The sequence below is a fragment of the Oncorhynchus tshawytscha genome, unplaced genomic scaffold (genome assembly GCF_018296145.1).
Source record: "Oncorhynchus tshawytscha isolate Ot180627B unplaced genomic scaffold, Otsh_v2.0 Un_contig_1368_pilon_pilon, whole genome shotgun sequence".
Lineage (NCBI taxonomy): Eukaryota > Metazoa > Chordata > Actinopteri > Salmoniformes > Salmonidae > Oncorhynchus > Oncorhynchus tshawytscha.
The window spans coordinates 257,501-274,459 of record NW_024609717.1 but is presented as its reverse complement, the minus strand read 5'-3'; the positions used below and the strand labels follow the sequence as shown (position 1 = coordinate 274,459).

At 40.4% G+C, this 16,959-nt stretch overlaps 1 protein-coding gene across 1 annotated transcript in view; it reads right to left on the bottom strand.

The window, feature by feature from the left end:
• Positions 1-2,318: 2,318 nt before the first annotated feature.
• Positions 2,319-16,959, bottom strand: part of LOC121845625 (collagen alpha-1(XI) chain-like) — a 92,414-nt gene continuing 77,773 nt past the window's right edge. The window contains exons 56-63 of the mRNA XM_042317212.1: positions 15,116-15,223; positions 14,892-14,945; positions 9,911-10,000; positions 9,356-9,674; positions 8,230-8,342; positions 8,042-8,110; positions 7,615-7,848; positions 2,319-4,270 (exon numbers count right to left, since the gene is read on the bottom strand). Of these exons, the coding sequence (XP_042173146.1) occupies positions 4,124-4,270; positions 7,615-7,848; positions 8,042-8,110; positions 8,230-8,342; positions 9,356-9,674; positions 9,911-10,000; positions 14,892-14,945; positions 15,116-15,223 (1,134 nt within the window). The 3' untranslated portion in view covers positions 2,319-4,123. The remainder of the gene's footprint in view (positions 4,271-7,614; positions 7,849-8,041; positions 8,111-8,229; positions 8,343-9,355; positions 9,675-9,910; positions 10,001-14,891; positions 14,946-15,115; positions 15,224-16,959) is intronic.

Below are 16,959 nucleotides of genomic sequence, written 5' to 3'. Positions count from 1 at the left end.
GTTACACGTTGTGGAAATGTTTCCCAGATGTAGAGGTGCTTCTTTGGTTTCAGGATGAATGAGTGAATATAGGAAGGAGTGAGTGTAGGAATGATGGATGAATGAATGAGTGATCAACTGTGTGAATGGACAATGTACTGTGTGTATGAATGAATGAATGAATGAATGTATGGATGGATGGATGGATGAATTAATGTAGGTATGGATGAATAGATGAATGAATGTATGAATGAATGCATGAAGGTATGGATGAATGGATGCATGAATGGATGTGTGTCTAAGTGTGAATGGATGAATCGATCAATGGATGAATTAATTAATGAGTGTCTGTAAGAATGAATGGATGAATGAATGGATGAGTGTCTGTAAGTATTAACAGAGGAATCAGTGAATGGATGAATTCATGAATGAGTGTGTGTAGTATGAATGGATGAATGGATGAGTGAATGAGTGTCTGCTGGAATGAATGGATGAATGAGTGTCTGTTAGAATGAATGGTTGGTTGAATGAATGGATGAGTGTCTGTAATTATGAATAGACAAATCAATGAATGGATGAATTCATGAATGGGGCGGCAGGGTAGCCTAGTGGTTAGAGCTTTGGACTAGTAACCGGAAGGTTGCAAGGTCAAACCCCGAGCTGACAAGGTACAAATCTGTCGTTCTGCCCCTGAACAGGCAATTTGTTCTTAACTGACTTGCCTGGTTAAATAAAGGTAAAATTTAAAAAATGAATGAGTGTATGTAAGTATGAATGAATGAATGAATGAACGAGTGTCTGCTAGTATGAACGGATGAATGAGTGTCTGTTAGTATGAATTAGTATGAATGGATGAGTGAATGAGTGTCTGCTGGTATGAATGGATGAATGAGTGTCTAAGTATGAATGAATGACAAACGGATATGTTAGTCTGAAAAGATCCTGGTGTAAAGCTATAAACATATCAGTCTCTGATGGCATCAGTAAGTCTCTTGGTTTTCCTTATGTCAATGTCCACCATTACCAGGCTGTTAGTATGAATGGATGAATGAATGAATGTCTGTGAATGTATGAATGGATGAGTGAATGATTGTCTGTTAGTAGGAAAGGATGAGTGTCTGTTAGTAGGAATGGATGAGTGTCTGTTAGTAGGAATGAATGGATGGATGAGTGTTTGTTAGTATGAATGGATGAGTGCTGGGGTAAAGCTATATAAATATCTCTCTGGCGACATCAGTCAGTCTCCTGGTTTCCCCTGTGTAAATGTCCGTGGATCTCAACCCTGTTACCGGGCATGTTAGCCCTGTTACCGGCCGTCTCATCCCGGTTACCGGCTGTGGAGGGCTGCCGTTAACCGTTGAAGCAGACAGGACCCAGTTGGAAGCCAAACTTCTGGTTGTTGTGTCCGAAGTCGGAGACAGAGACGTCGATGAGGGGGAGAGAGTCTGACTGAGGGGCATCAAACTCTAACACCGTCCTCTCCTGACCTGAAGCAGACTACAGGGAGAGATGGAGGAGCACATCAACAGATATTACACTTCTACTAGTGTGTGTGTGTGTATGTGTGTGTGTGTGTGTGTGTGTGTGTGTGTGTGTGTGTGTGTGTGTGTGTGTGTGTGTGTCCGTTCCTGACCTGAACCAGACTACAGGGAGAGATGGAAGAACACATCAACAGATATTACACTTGTACTACTGTGTGTGTGTGTGTGTGTGTGTGTGTGTGTGTGTGTGTGTGTGTGTGTGTGTGTGTGTGTGTGTGTGTGTGTGTGTGTGTTTGTTTCCGGATGTGTGTGGTCCTGTTCTACAATATTAATATCACCACATTGAGACTGCTGCTTCAGTAAGTCAGGGGAACAGTTGTCACCACATTGAGACTGCTGCTTCAGTAAGTCAGGGGAACAGTTGTCAACACATTGAGACTGCTGCTTCAGTAAGCCAGGGGAACAGTTGTCAACACATTGAGACTGCTGCTTCAGTAAGTCAGGGGAACAGTTGTCAACACATTGAGACTGCTGCTTCAGTAAGTCAGGGAACAGTTGTCACCACATTTAGACTGCTGCTTCAGTAAGTCAGGGGAACAGTTGTCAACACATTTAGACTGCTGCTTCAGTAAGTCAGGGGAACAGTTGTCAACACATTGAGACTGCTGCTTCAGTAAGTCAGGGGAACAGTTGTCAACACATTTAGACTGCTGCTTCAGTAAGTCAGGGGAACAGTTGTCACCACATTGAGACTGCTGCTTCAGTAAGTCAGGGGAACAGTTGTCAACACATTGAGACTGCTGCTTCAGTAAGTCAGGGGAACAGTTGTCAACACATTGAGACTGCTGCTTCATTAAGTCAGGGGAACAGTTGTGTACTTTTATTAAAACAGGTTATTCATTATTTAATTTTCCCACAAGTGTGAATAAAAAGGCATTGTGACATCATAATCCTCTAATGTCCTGACAAGAATGTTGTTCATCATCATCATTATGTTACAAATACAAAAACAAAATGGCTGCCTTCCCTTTCCCTTTGACAAGGAAGACATGCATGACATTAAACATACTCAAGTAAAAGACTGTAGCACCATGGTTGAGTATCACACAAATATACATTAGAACACAACAGAAAACTGTTCATATAAAAACACACACATCAACAACACAGAATGGGGACAACATGAGGTTGGAATACAGCATCTAATTAACGTTAGTTACACGTTGTGGAAATGTTTCCCAGATGTAGAGGTGCTTCTTTGGTTTCAGGATGAATGAGTGAATATAGGAAGGAGTGAGTGTAGGAATGATGGATGAATGAATGAGTGATCAACTGTGTGAATGGACAATGTACTGTGTGTATGAATGAATGAATGAATGAATGTAGGTATGGATGGATGGATGAATTAATGTAGGTATGGATGAATAGATGAATGAATGTATGAATGAATGCATGAAGGTATGGATGAATGGATGTGTGTCTAAGTGTGAATGGATGAATCGATCAATGGATGAATTAATTAATGAGTGTCTGTAAGAATGAATGGATGAATGAATGGATGAGTGTCTGTAAGTATTAACAGAGGAATCAGTGAATGGATGAATTCATGAATGAGTGTGTGTAGTATGAATGGATGAATGGATGAGTGAATGAGTGTCTGCTGGAATGAATGGATGAATGAGTGTCTGTTAGAATGAATGGGTGAATGGTTGAATGAATGGATGAGTGTCTGTAATTATGAATAGACGAATCAATGAATGGATGAATTCATGAATGGGGCGGCAGGGTAGCCTAGTGGTTAGAGCTTTGGACTAGTAACCAGAAGGTTGCAAGGTCAAACCCCCGAGCTGACAAGGTACAAATCTGTCGTTCTGCCCCTGAACAGGCAATTTGTTCTTAACTGACTTGCCTGGTTAAATAAAGGTAAAATTTAAAAAATGAATGAGTGTATGTAAGTATGGATGAATGAACGAGTGTCTGCTGGTATGAACGGATGAATGAGTGTCTGTTAGTATGAATGGATGAGTGAATGAGTGTCTGCTGGTATGAATGGATGAATGAGTGTCTAAGTATGAATGAATGACAAACGGATATGTTAGTCTGAAAAGATCCTGGTGTAAAGCTATAAACATATCAGTCTCTGATGGCATCAGTAAGTCTCTTGGTTTTCCTTATGTCAATGTCCACCATTACCAGGCTGTTAGTATGAATGGATGAATGTCGAAGTATGAATCGATGAATGAATGAATGTCTGTAAGTATGAATGGATGAATGTCTGTAAGTATGAATGGATGAGTGTCTGTTAGTAGGAATGGATGAGTGTCTGTTAGTAGGAATGAATGGATGGGTGTCTGTTCGTATGAATGGATGCGTGTCTGTTCGTATGAATGGATGCGTGTTTGTTAGTATGAATGGATGAGTGTCTGTTAGTATGAATGGATGAATGGGTGAGTGTCTGTTAGTATGAATGAATGAATGGATGAGTGTCTGTTAGTATGAATGGATGAGTGCTGGGGTAAAGCTATATAAATATCTCTCTGGCGGCATCAGTCAGTCTCCTGGTTTCCCCTGTGTAAATGTCCGTGGATCTCAACCCTGTTACCGGGCATGTTAGCCCTGTTACCGGCCGTCTCATCCCGGTTACCGGCTGTGGAGGGCTGCCGTTAACCGTTGAAGCAGACGGGACCCAGTTGGAAGCCAAACTTCTGGTTGTTGTGTCCGAAGTCGGAGACAGAGACGTCGATGAGGGGGAGAGAGTCTGACTGAGGGGCATCAAACTCTAACACCGTCCTCTCCTGACCTGAAGCAGACTACAGGGAGAGATGGAGGAGCACATCAACAGATATTACACTTCTACTACTGTGTGTGTGTGTGTGTGTGTCCATTCCTGACCTGAAGCAGACTACAGGGAGAGATGGAGGAGCACATCAACAGATATTACACTTCTACTACTGTGTGTGTGTGTGTGTGTGTGTGTGTGTGTGTGTGTGTGTGTGTGTGTGTGTGTCCTCTCCTGACCTGAACCAGACTACAGGGAGAGATGGAGGAGCACATCAACAGATATTACACTTCTACTACTGTGTGTGTGTGTGTGTGTGTGTGTGTGTGTGTGTGTGTGTGTGTGTGTCCTGTACAGGCAGAGATGGAGGAGCACATCAACAGATATTACACTTCTACTACTGTGTGTGTGTGTGTGTGTGTGTGTGTGTGTGTGTGTGTGTGTGTGTGCTCTCCTGACCTGAACCAGACTACAGGCAGAGATGGAGGAGCACATCAACAGATATTACACTTCTACTACTGTGTGTGTAGTGTTTAGTGTGTAGTGTTTAGTGTGTAGTGTTTAGTGTGTAGTGTTTAGTGTGTAGTGTTTAGTGTGTAGTGTGTAGTGTGTAGTGTTTAGTGTGTAGTGTTTAGTGTTTAGTGTGTAGTGTGTAGTGTGTAGTGTGTAGTGTTTAGTGTGTAGTGTTTAGTGTTTAGTGTGTAGTGTGTAGTGTGTAGTGTGTGTGTCCGTTCCTGACCTGAACCAGACTACAGGGAGAGATGGAGGAGCACATCAACAGATATTACACTTCTACTACTGTGTGTGTGTGTGTGTGTGTGTGTGTGAACCAGACTGGGAGAGATGGAGGAGCACATCAACAGATATTACACTTGTGTGTGTGTGTGTGTGTGTCCTCTCCTGACCTGAACAGACTACAGGGAGAGATGGAGGAGCACATCAACAGATATTACACTTGTACTACTGTGTGTGTGTGTGTGTGTGTCCTCTCCTGACCTGAACCAGACTACAGGGAGAGATGGAGGAAAACATGTCATCAACATGTTAGGAGGCTCAAAGATTTGTAAAATAATTGTTGCATTTAAAAAAAAAAAATATAATTTCATATTTTCAATAATATTACAATGATATTCTTTGATTATATTCTTATTTTCTAATGATATTCTGATTTATAACCTTTGGTCTTTGGTGGTCTCTGTGATAGTGGTGGCGTTAGGACAGGTTGTATCAACAGTGTTTTGGTGATAGTGGTGGCGTTAGGACAGGTTGTATCAACAGTGTTTTAGTGATAGTGGTGGCGTTAGGACAGGTTGTATCAACAGTGTTTTAGTGATAGTGTGATAGTGGTGGCATTAGGACAGGTTGTATCAACAGTGTTTTGGTGATAGTGGTGGCGTTAGGACAGGTTGTATCAACAGTGTTTTGGTGATAGTGGTGGCATTAGGACAGGTTGTATCAACAGTGTTTTGGTGATAGTGGTGGCGTTAGGACAGGTTGTATCAACAGTGTTTTAGTGATAGTGTGATAGTGGTGGCATTAGGACAGGTTGTATCAACAGTGTTTTGGTGATAGTGGTGGCATTAGGACAGGTTGTATCAACAGTGTTTTAGTGATAGTGTGATAGTGGTGGCATTAGGACAGGTTGTATCAACAGTGTTTTGGTGATAGTGGTGGCGTTAGGACAGGTTGTATCAACAGTGTTTTAGTGATAGTGTGATAGTGGTGGCATTAGGACAGGTTGTATCAACAGTGTTTTGGTGATAGTGGTGGCGTTAGGACAGGTTGTATCAACAGTGTTTTAGTCATAGTGTGATAGTGGTGGCATTAGGACAGGTTGTATCAACAGTGTTTTGGTGATAGTGGTGGCGTTAGAACAGGTTGTATCAACAGTGTTTTGGTGATAGTGGTGGCGTTAGGACAGGTTGTATCAACAGTGTTTTAGTCATAGTGTGATAGTGGTGGCATTAGGACAGGTTGTATCAACAGTGTTTTGGTGATAGTGGTGGCGTTAGAACAGGTTGTATCAACAGTGTTTTAGTGATAGTGTGATAGTGGTGGCATTATGACAAGTTGTATCAACAGTGTTTTGGTGATAGTGATAGTGGCTTTAGGACAGGTTGTATCAACAGTGTTTTGGTGATAGTGGTGGCGTTAGAACAGGTTGTATCAACAGTGTTTTGGTGATAGTGGTGGCATTAGGACAGGTTGTATCAACAGTGTTTTAGTGATAGTGTGATAGTGGTGGCATTAGGACAGGTTGTGTCAACAGTGTTTTGGTGATAGTGGTGGCGTTAGGACAGGTTGTATCAACAGTGTTTTAGTGATAGTGTGATAGTGGTGGCATTAGGACAGGTTGTATCAACAGTGTTTTGGTGACAGTGGTGGCGTTAGAACAGGTTGTATCAACAGTGTTTTGGTGATAGTGTGATAGTGGTGGCATTAGGACAGGTTGTATCAACAGTGTTTTAGTGATAGTGTGATAGTGGTGGCATTAGGACAGGTTGTATCAACAGTGTTTTGGTGATAGTGTGATAGTGATGGCTTTAGGACAGGTTGTATCAACAGTGTTTTGGTGATAGTGGTGGCGTTAGGACAGGTTGTATCAACAGTGTTTTAGTGATAGTGTGATAGTGGTGGCATTAGGACAGGTTATATCAACAGTGTTTTGGTGATAGTTGTGGCGTTAGGACAGGTTGTATCAACAGTGTTTTAGTGATAGTGTGATAGTGGTGGTGCTAGGACAGGTTGTATCAACAGTGTTTTGGTGATAGTGGTGGCGTTAGAACAGGTTGTATCAACAGTGTTTTGGTGATAGTGTGATAGTGGTGGCATTAGGACAGGTTGTATCAACAGTGTTTTAGTGATAGTGTGATAGTGGTGGCATTAGGACAGGTTGTATCAACAGTGTTTTGGTGATAGTGTGATAGTGATGGCTTTAGGACAGGTTGTATCAACAGTGTTTTGGTGATAGTGGTGGCGTTAGGACAGGTTGTATCAACAGTGTTTTAGTGATAGTGTGATAGTGGTGGCATTAGGACAGGTTATATCAACAGTGTTTTGGTGATAGTTGTGGCGTTAGGACAGGTTGTATCAACAGTGTTTTAGTGATAGTGTGATAGTGGTGGTGCTAGGACAGGTTGTATCAACAGTGTTTTGGTGATAGTGTGATAGTGATGGCTTTAGGACAGGTTGTGTCAACAGTGTTTTGGTGATAGTGGTGGCTTTAGGACATGTGTCTGTTACCTGGCAGCAGTGTGACTGTTACCTGGCAGCAGTGTGTCTGTTACCTGGCAGCAGTGTGTCTGTTACCTGGCAGCAGTGTGTCTGTTACCTGGCAGCAGTGTGTCTGTTACCTGGCAGCAGTGTGTCTGTTACCTGGCAGCCGTCGTGCAGTGCTGTGATGTAGTGTGTGTCCTGGTGCGTGAGCTCCTCTCCACTGCTCCCTCTGAAGCGCAGCGCGTGCTGGTGGCTGAAGGTGGCGGTATGGAGCCAGGCGGCTGAGTTCTGACAGTGGTAGGTGAACGTCTGTCTGGATGAAGCACTCAACAGCTTAAGAAACACCAACTGGACTACATGGACCGGACTGCCATCTGAACCGGAATAGGAGAACTGGAGAGGGAGGGAGGGAGGGAGGGAGGGAGGGAGGGAGGGAGGGAGGGAGGGAGGGAGGGAGGGAGGGAGGGAGGAGGGAGGGAGGGAGGGAGGGAGGGAGGGAGGGAGGGAGGGAGGGAGGGATTGAGTATGAAAAAGGGATATATCATAGAGAGAGCAGGATCACAAGAAACACACACACACTGCGTACCTGCTTTCCTTTCCTGAACTGGCTGTACCAGGTACCAGGTTTCTCTCCTTTCCAGGAACTCAGCTTCACCTGTAGAAGACACGTCAGTCATTACAGTACATTCATCACTTCTCACTATACTGAACCCAGCTCTACCTGTAGTGATTTGTCCCTCGCTCACATGGAGGAGAGTGATCGTGTGGACTCACCGACTGGAACTTCATGTCAGGGTACAGACATGTCTCTCCATCGGCCGTGAAGTTACAGAACACCTTGAAGGAGTCTCTATGGCAACCCTGGTTAGGGTCTATCCAGTACTCACCTACGTGGGGGGGTAGATTTGGGGTGGAGAGAGGTGGGAAAGAGAGAGGGCGTGTAAGCTCTGTTGATAATTTGATTATATAGGTTGTACATTGTTGATGTAATGACAGACAGAGGTCGATAGGCCGCCGTAGGCAGACATGGCTCTCAAGAGAAGACAGGCTATGTGCTCACTGCCCACAAAATGAGGTGGAAACTGAGCTGCACTTCCTAACCTCCTGTCCAATGTATGACCATATTAGAGAGACATATTTCCCTCAGATTACACAGATCCACAAAGAATTCGAAAACAAATCCAATTTTGAAAAACTCCCATATCTACTGGGTGAAATTCCACAGTGTGCCATCACAGCAGCAAGATTTGTGACCTGTTGCCACAAGAAAAGGGCAACCAGTGAAGAACAAACACCATTGTAAATACAACCCATATTTATGCTTATTTATTTTATCTTGTGTCCTTTAACCATTTGTACATTGTTAAAACACTGTATATATATATATATATATATATATATATATATATAATGACATTTGTAATGTCTTTACTGTTTTGAAACTTCTGTATGTGTAATGTTTACTGTTCATTTTTGTTGTTTTTCACTTTATATATTCACTTTGTATGTTGTCTACCTCACTTGCTTTGGCAATGTTAACACATGTTTCCCATGCCAATAAAGCCCTTGAATTGAATTGAATTGAATTGATATACTGAGAGGTAGGTACCATCAGTGAACTCTGGTGATAGACAGAGAGATAGATGTATAGATTGAAATGGAGATAGATATATGTATAGAGATAGATGTATAGATAGATGTATAGATAGAGATAGATATATGTATAGAGATAGATAGATAGATAGATAGATAGATAGATAGATAGATAGATAGATAGATAGATAGATAGATAGATAGATAGATAGATAGATAGATAGATAGATAGATAGATAGATAGATAGATAGATAGATAGATAGATAGATAGATAGATAGATAGATGAGTGATAGAGAGGTATGTACCATCAGTGTACTTTGGGAACAACAGCTGTAGCTCCTTGCAGGTTCGGGCTGGATACTGGTAGGTCCCCAGGGGGGTCCTCAGACCCTCTACCTCCGTCCTCATAGAAGAGAGAGAAGCAAACACCTCCTCCATCTCTTTCTCCTCCTCCTGCCCTGCCTGGTCTGCCTGCATCCTCTCCTCCTCTCCCTCCTCCCTTCCCTCCATCCCCTCTTGCTCTTCCTCGTCTTCCAGAGCGGCCCCGTCAAAGGAAGAGTGTTGCCTCCTCCTCCTTCCTCTCTCCTGCACCGGGAGAGACTGAAGACCCACCGCAGGGAGACCCTGAGAGGAGGAGAGGTTCTAAATGAGGTTCTAAGGTTCTATGTGAAGGTTTCATGTGATCTTCTGAGGTTCTGATGGAGATTCTATGTGAAGGTTCTAGGTGATGTTCTAAGGTTCTATTTGGAGGTTATTTGTGGAGGTTCTATGCAGTGGTTCTTGGTGTGGCTCTATGGTTTTATGTGGAGGTTCTAGGTGAAATTCTAAGGTTCTAAGCAGATGTACTTGGTGGAACTCACAGGAGGTCCAGGAGGGCCAGCAGGACCTGTATCTCCGATAGCACCAATGGGACCCTGGTTCCCTTTAGAACCCTTCTGTCCTACTCTACCCTAAGAGAGGGAGAGAGAGAGAGAGAGAGAGAGAGACAGAGAGAGACAGAGAGAGAGAGAGAGAGAGAGAGAGAGAGAGAGAGAGAGACAGAGAGAGAGACAGAGAGAGACAGAGAGAGAGAGAGAGAGAGAGAGAGAGAGAGAGAGAGAGAGAGAGAGAGAGAGAGAGACAGAGAGAGAGAGAGACAGAGAGAGAGAGAGAGAGAGAGAGAGAGAGAGAGAGAGAGAGACAGAGAGAGAGAGAGAGAGAGAGAGAGAGAGACAGAGAGAGACAGAGAGAGAGAGAGAGAGAGAGAGAGAGAGAGAGAGAGAGAGAGAGAGAGAGACAGAGAGAGAGAGAGAGAGAGACAGAGAGAGAGAGAGAGAGACAGAGAGAGACAGAGAGAGACAGAGAGAGACAGAGAGAGACAGAGAGAGACAGAGAGAGAGAGAGAGAGAGAGAGAGAGAGAGAGAGACAGAGAGAGACACAGAGAGACAGAGAGAGAGACAGAGAGAGACAGAGAGAGAGAGAGAGAGAGACAGAGAGAGACAGAGAGAGAGAGAGAGAGACAGAGAGAGAGACAGAGAGAGAGACAGAGAGAGAGAGAGAGAGAGAGACAGAGAGAGAGAGAGAGAGAGAGAGAGAGAGAGAGAGAGAGAGAGAGAGAGAGAGAGAGAGAGAGAGAGAGAGAGAGAGAGAGAGAGAGAGAGAGAGAGAGAGAGAGAGAGAGAGAGAGAGAGAGAGAGAGAGAGAGAGAGAGAGAGAGAGAGAGAGAGAGAGAGAGAGAGAGAGAGAGAGAGAGAGGAGAGAGAGAGAGAGAGAGAGAGAGAGAGAGAGAGAGAGAGAGAGAGAGAGAGAGAGACAGAGAGAGAGAGAGAGAGAGAGAGAGAGAGAGAGAGAGAGAGAGAGAGAGAGAGAGAGAGAGAGAGAGTGCATGCATGACAAAGAAAGAGAGAGAGAGAAAGAGAGGAGAGAGGGAGTGGGAGAAAGCAAATTATTTGACAATGGTTACTGATCAAAACCTTAGAAAAACCTTGACAAAGTACAGGCTCAGTGAGCACAGCCTTGCCATTGAGAAGGGTAGACACAGGAAAGGCTGTGCAACCATTGCACAACAGCAGAACCTGAGACGGAGCTGCATTTCCTGACAAAATGTAAAAAATATAAAACAATTAAAGTGTCATTTCCCCAAATTTGAAAACCTTATTAGTAGGCTAGCCATCCTGTTGGGGGAGGACGCAGAGATCTGTGGGTTGGCAGCGCACTACATTGCTGCCTGCCATAAGATAAGGGACAGAGTCTGACAGACCAATCAACCTGCACATGTCCTCTACTGTATGCTTATTGTTATTGTTCAATGTGTTGGTTATTTTCACCCTTGGTTATTGTTGTTACTGTTGTCCTGTTGACAATTTTGTTCTCATTATTTTCATATTGTAAATATCCAAAGCAAGCTTTGGCAATAGTTATATTGTTACATCATGCCAATAAAGAGATCCTTTCAGTAACCATAACATAGTTATAACAATAATAAATAGTAACAATTGTAAGTAATAGTAATAGTGATAGTAAGTAAGGAATAGTAATAGTGATAGGAATAGTGATAGTAATAGTGATAGGAATAGTAATAGTGATAGGAATAGTAATAGTAATAGTGATAGTAATAGTGATAGTAATAGTGATATGAATAGTAATAGTGATAGGAATAGCGATAGTAATAGTGATAGTAATAGTGATAGGAATAGCAATAGTGATAGGAATAGTAATAGTGATAGTAATAGTGATAGTAATAGCGATAGGGATAGTAATGGTGATAGGAATAGTAATAGTGATAGGAATAGTAATAGTAATAGTGATAGGAATAGTAATAGTAATAGTGATAGGAATAGTAATAGTGATAGTAATAGTGATAGGAATAGTAATAGTGATAGTAATAGTGATAGCAATAGTGATAGGAATAGTAATAGCAATAGTAATGGGAATAGTAATAGTGATAGTAATAGTGATAGGAATAGTAATAGTGATAGGAATAGTAATAGTGATAGTAATAGTGATAGTAATAGTGATAGGAATAGTAATAGTGATAGTAATAGTAATAGGAATAGTAATAGCAATAGTAATAGTGATAGGAATAGTAATAGTAATAGTAATAGTAATAGTGATAGTAATAGTGATAGTAATAGTAATAGTGATAGTAATAGTGATAGTAATAGTGATAGTGATAGGAATAGTAATAGTAATAGTAATAGTGATAGTAATAGTAATAGTGATAGAAATAGTGATAGGAATAGTGATAGTAATAGTAATAGGAATAGTAATAGTGATAGTAATAGTGATAGTGATAGTAATAGTAATAGTGATAGTAGTAAATAGCAATAGTGATAGTAATAGTGATAGTAATAGTAATAGTGATAGTAATAGTAATAGTAATAGTAATAGTGATAGTAATAGTGATAGTAATAGTGATAGTAATAGTGATAGTAATAGTGATAGTAATAGTGATAGTAATAGTAATAGTGATAGTAATAGTGATAGTAATAGTGATAGGAATAGTAATAGTTATAGTAATAGTAAGTAAGGAATAGTAATAGTGATAGTAATAGTAAGTAAGGAATAGTAATAGTGATAGTAATAGTAAGTAAGGAATAGTAATAGTGATAGTAATAGTAAGTAAGGAATAGTAATAGTGATAGTAATAGTAAGTAAGGAATAGTGATAGTAATAGTGATAGGAATAGTAATAGTGATAGTAATAGTAAGTAAGGAATAGTAATAGTGATAGTAATGGTGTTAGGAATAGCAATAGTGATAGGAATAGTAATAGTGATAGTAATAGTGATAGGAATAGTAATAGTGATAGTAATAGTGATAGGAATAGGAATAGCGATAGTAATAGTGATAGGAATAGTATTAGTGATAGTAATAGTAAGTAAGGAATAGCAATAGCGATAGTAATAGTGATAGGAATAGTAATAGTGATAGTAATAGGAATAGTGATAGTAATGGTGTTAGGAATAGTAATAGTAATAGGAATAGTGATAGGAATAGTAATAGTGATAGTAATAGTGATATGAATAGTAATAGTGATAGGAATAGTAATAGTGATAGGAATAGTAATAGTGATAGTAATAGTGATAGTAATAGTGATAGGGATAGTAATAGTGATAGGAATAGTAATAGTAATAGTGATAGGAATAGTAATAGTAATAGTGATAGGAATAGTAATAGTGATAGTAATAGTGATAGGAATAGTAATAGTGATAGTAATAGTGATAGCAATAGTGATAGGAATAGTAATAGCAATAGTAATAGGAATAGTAATAGTGATAGTAATAGTGATAGGAATAGTAATAGTGATAGGAATAGTAATAGTGATAGTAATAGTGATAGTAATAGTGATAGGAATAGTAATAGTAATCGTGATAGTAATAGTAATAGGAATAGTAATAGCAATAGTAATAGTGATAGGAATAGTAATAGTAATAGGAATAGTAATAGTGATAGTAATAGTGATAGGAATAGTAATAGTGATAGTAATAGTGATAGTAATAGCAATAGTGATAGGAATAGTAATAGGAATAGTAATAGTGGTAGGAATAGCAATAGTGATATAAATAGTGATAGGAATAGTGATAGTAATAGTAATAGGAATAGTAATAGTGATAGTAATAGCGATAGTGATAGTAATAGTAATAGTGGTAGGAATAGCAATAGTGATATAAATAGTGATAGTAATAGTAATAGTGATAGTAATAGTAATAGTAATAGTGATAGTAATAGTGATAGTAATAGTGATAGTAATAGTGATAGTAATAGTGATAGTAATAGTGATAGTAATAGTGATAGTAATAGTAATAGTGATAGTAATAGTGATAGTAATAGTGATAGTAATAGTGATAGGAATAGTAATAGTGATAGTAATAGTAAGTAAGGAATAGTAATAGTGATAGTAATAGTAAGTAAGGAATAGTAATAGTGATAGTAATAGTAAGTAAGGAATAGTAATAGTGATAGTAATAGTGATAGTAATAGTAATAGTAATAGTGATAGTAATAGTAATAGTGATAGGAATAGTGATAGGAATAGTGATAGTGATAGGAATAGTAATAGTGATAGTAATAGTAAGTAAGGAATAGTAATAGTGATCGTAATAGTAAGTAAGGAATAGTAATAGTGATAGTAATAGTGATAGGAATAGTAATAGTGATAGTAATAGTGATAGAATAGGTCCAGGATAGTTAGAATAGGAATAGCAAGTGATAGTAATAGTAAGTAAGGAATAGCAATAGCGATAGTAATAGTGATATGAATAGTAATAGTGATAGTAATAGGAATAGTGATAGTAATGGTGTTAGGAATAGTAATAGTAATAGGAATAGTGATAGGAATAGTAATAGTGATAGTAATAGTGTTAGGAATAGTAATAGTGATAGTATTAGTGATAGGAATAGTAATAGTGATAGTAATAGTGTTAGGAATAGTAATAGCGATAGGAATAGTAATAGTGATAGTGATAGTAAGTAATAGTAATAGTAAGTCATAGTGATAGTAATAGTGATAGTAAAAGCAAGTAATAGTAAGTAATAGTAATATTAAGTAATAGTGATAGTAATATCAAATAATAGTAATAGTAAGTAATAGTAAGTGACAGTCATTTTAGTAGTAAGTAATATTAATGTAATAATAATAGTAAGTCATTGTAATAGTGATAGTAAGTAATAATAACAGTAATAATAATAGTAAGTAATTGTAATAGTGATAGTATGTAGTAATAATAATAGTAAGTAATTGTAATAGTGATAGTAAGTAATAATAACAGTAATAATAATAGTAAGTAATTGTAATAGTGATAGTATGTAAAAATAAGAGTAAGTAATTGTAATAGTAATAGAAATAGATAGTGATACTCACAGAGAGACCAGGTAGACCTGGAGGACCATTAGGACCTGCTAGACCAACCAGACCCTGAAACAACAAACACACCGTCAATGCAACAACATGTACGTGTGTGTGATGCAGGTGGTTTGCAACCACCATAAGTAACTTTGCGAGACACGGTCCAGGATTTAGTTGAAAGGGCAAACACAGTATGTATCAGACCAAGAGCCTTGGATTGACGTGTGTGTGTGTGTCACCTCGTCTCCTTTGGGTCCCAGTAGACCCTGGTTCCCTGGAAATCCTCTGTCTCCCTTCTCTCCAAACTCTCCTGGAGGGCCAATCAGCCCAATCAGACCTCCATGACCCTACACACATCACACACTTAGATAGCGCTGGGGGGGGGTTATGTGTGATGACCCTACACACATAACACACACTTAGATAGCGCTGGGGGGTTATGTGTGATGACCCTACACACATTACACACACTTAGATAGCGCTGGGGGGGGTTATGTGTGATGACCCTACACACATTACACACACTTAGATAGCGCTGGGGGGGGTTATGTGTGATGACCCTACACACATTACACACACTTAGATAGCGCTGGGGGGGTATGTGTGATGACCCTACACACATTACACACACTTAGATAGCGCTGGGGGGGGTGATGACCCTACACACACTTAGATAGCGCTGGGGGGGGGTTATGTGTGATGACCCTACACACACACACACTTAGATAGCGCAGTGAAAAACACACACATACAGTATTTCTGGTTTTGTACGTCTGCCCACTGACAAAGAAATGATTAGTCTATCATTTTAATGTTAGGTTTATTTGAACAGTGAGAGACAGAATAACAAAATAACAAAAAAATGCAGAAAAACGCATGTCAAAAATGTTATACATTTATTTGCATTTTAATGAGGGAAATAAATATTTGACCCGTCTGCACAACACGACTTAATACTTGGTGGCTAAACCCGTGTTGGCCAATCAGAGGTCAGACGGTTCTAGTAGTGGGCCACCAGGTTTGCACACATCTCAGGAGGGATTTTGTCCCACTCCTCTTTGCAGATCTTCTCCAAGTCATTAAGGTTTCGAGGCTGACATTTGGCAACTCGAACCTTCTGCTCCCTCCACAGATTTTCTATGGGATTAAGGTCTGGAGACTGGCTAGGCCACTCCAGGTCCTTAACGTGCTTCTTCTTGAGCCACTCCTTTATTGCCTTGGCTGTGTGTTTTGGGTCATTGTCATGCTGGAATACCCATCCACGACCCATTTTCAATGCCCTGGCTGAGGGAAGGAGGTTCTCACCCAAGATTTGATGGTACATGGCCCTGTCCATCGGCCCTTTGATGCGGTGAAGTTGTCCTGTCCCCTTAGCAGAAAAACACCCATAAGGCATAATGCTTCCACCTCCATGTTTGACGGTGGGGATGGTGTTCTTGGGGTCAAAGGCAGCATTCCTCCTCCGAGTTGAGTTGATGCCAAAGAGCTCCATTTTGGTCTCATCTGACCACAACACTTTCACCCAGTTGTCCTCTGAATCATTCAGATGTTCATTGGCAAACTTCAGACGGGCATGTACATGTGCATTCTTGAGCAAGGGGACCTTGCGGGCATGACAGGATTTCAGTCCTTCAAGGCGTAGTGTGATACCAATTGTTTTCTTGGTGACTATGGTCCCAGCTGCCTTGAGATCATTGACAAGATCCTCCCGTGTAGTTCTGGGCTGATTCCTCATGATCATTGCAACTCCACGAGGTGAGATCTTGCATGGAGCCCCAGGCCGAGGGAGATTGACAGTTCTTTTGTGTTTCTTCCATTTGCGAATAATCGCACCAACTGTTGTCACCTTCTCACCAAGCTGCTTGGCGATGGTCTTGTAGCCCATTCCAGCCTTGTGTAGGTCTACAATCTTGTCCCTGACATCCTTGGAGAGCTCTTTGGTCTTGGCCATGGGGGAGAGTTTGAAATCTGATTGATTGATTGCTTCTGTGGACAGGTGTCTTTTATACAGGTAACAAACTGAGATTAGGAGGACTCCCTGTAAGAGTGTGCTCATAATCTCAGCTCGTTACATGTATAAAAG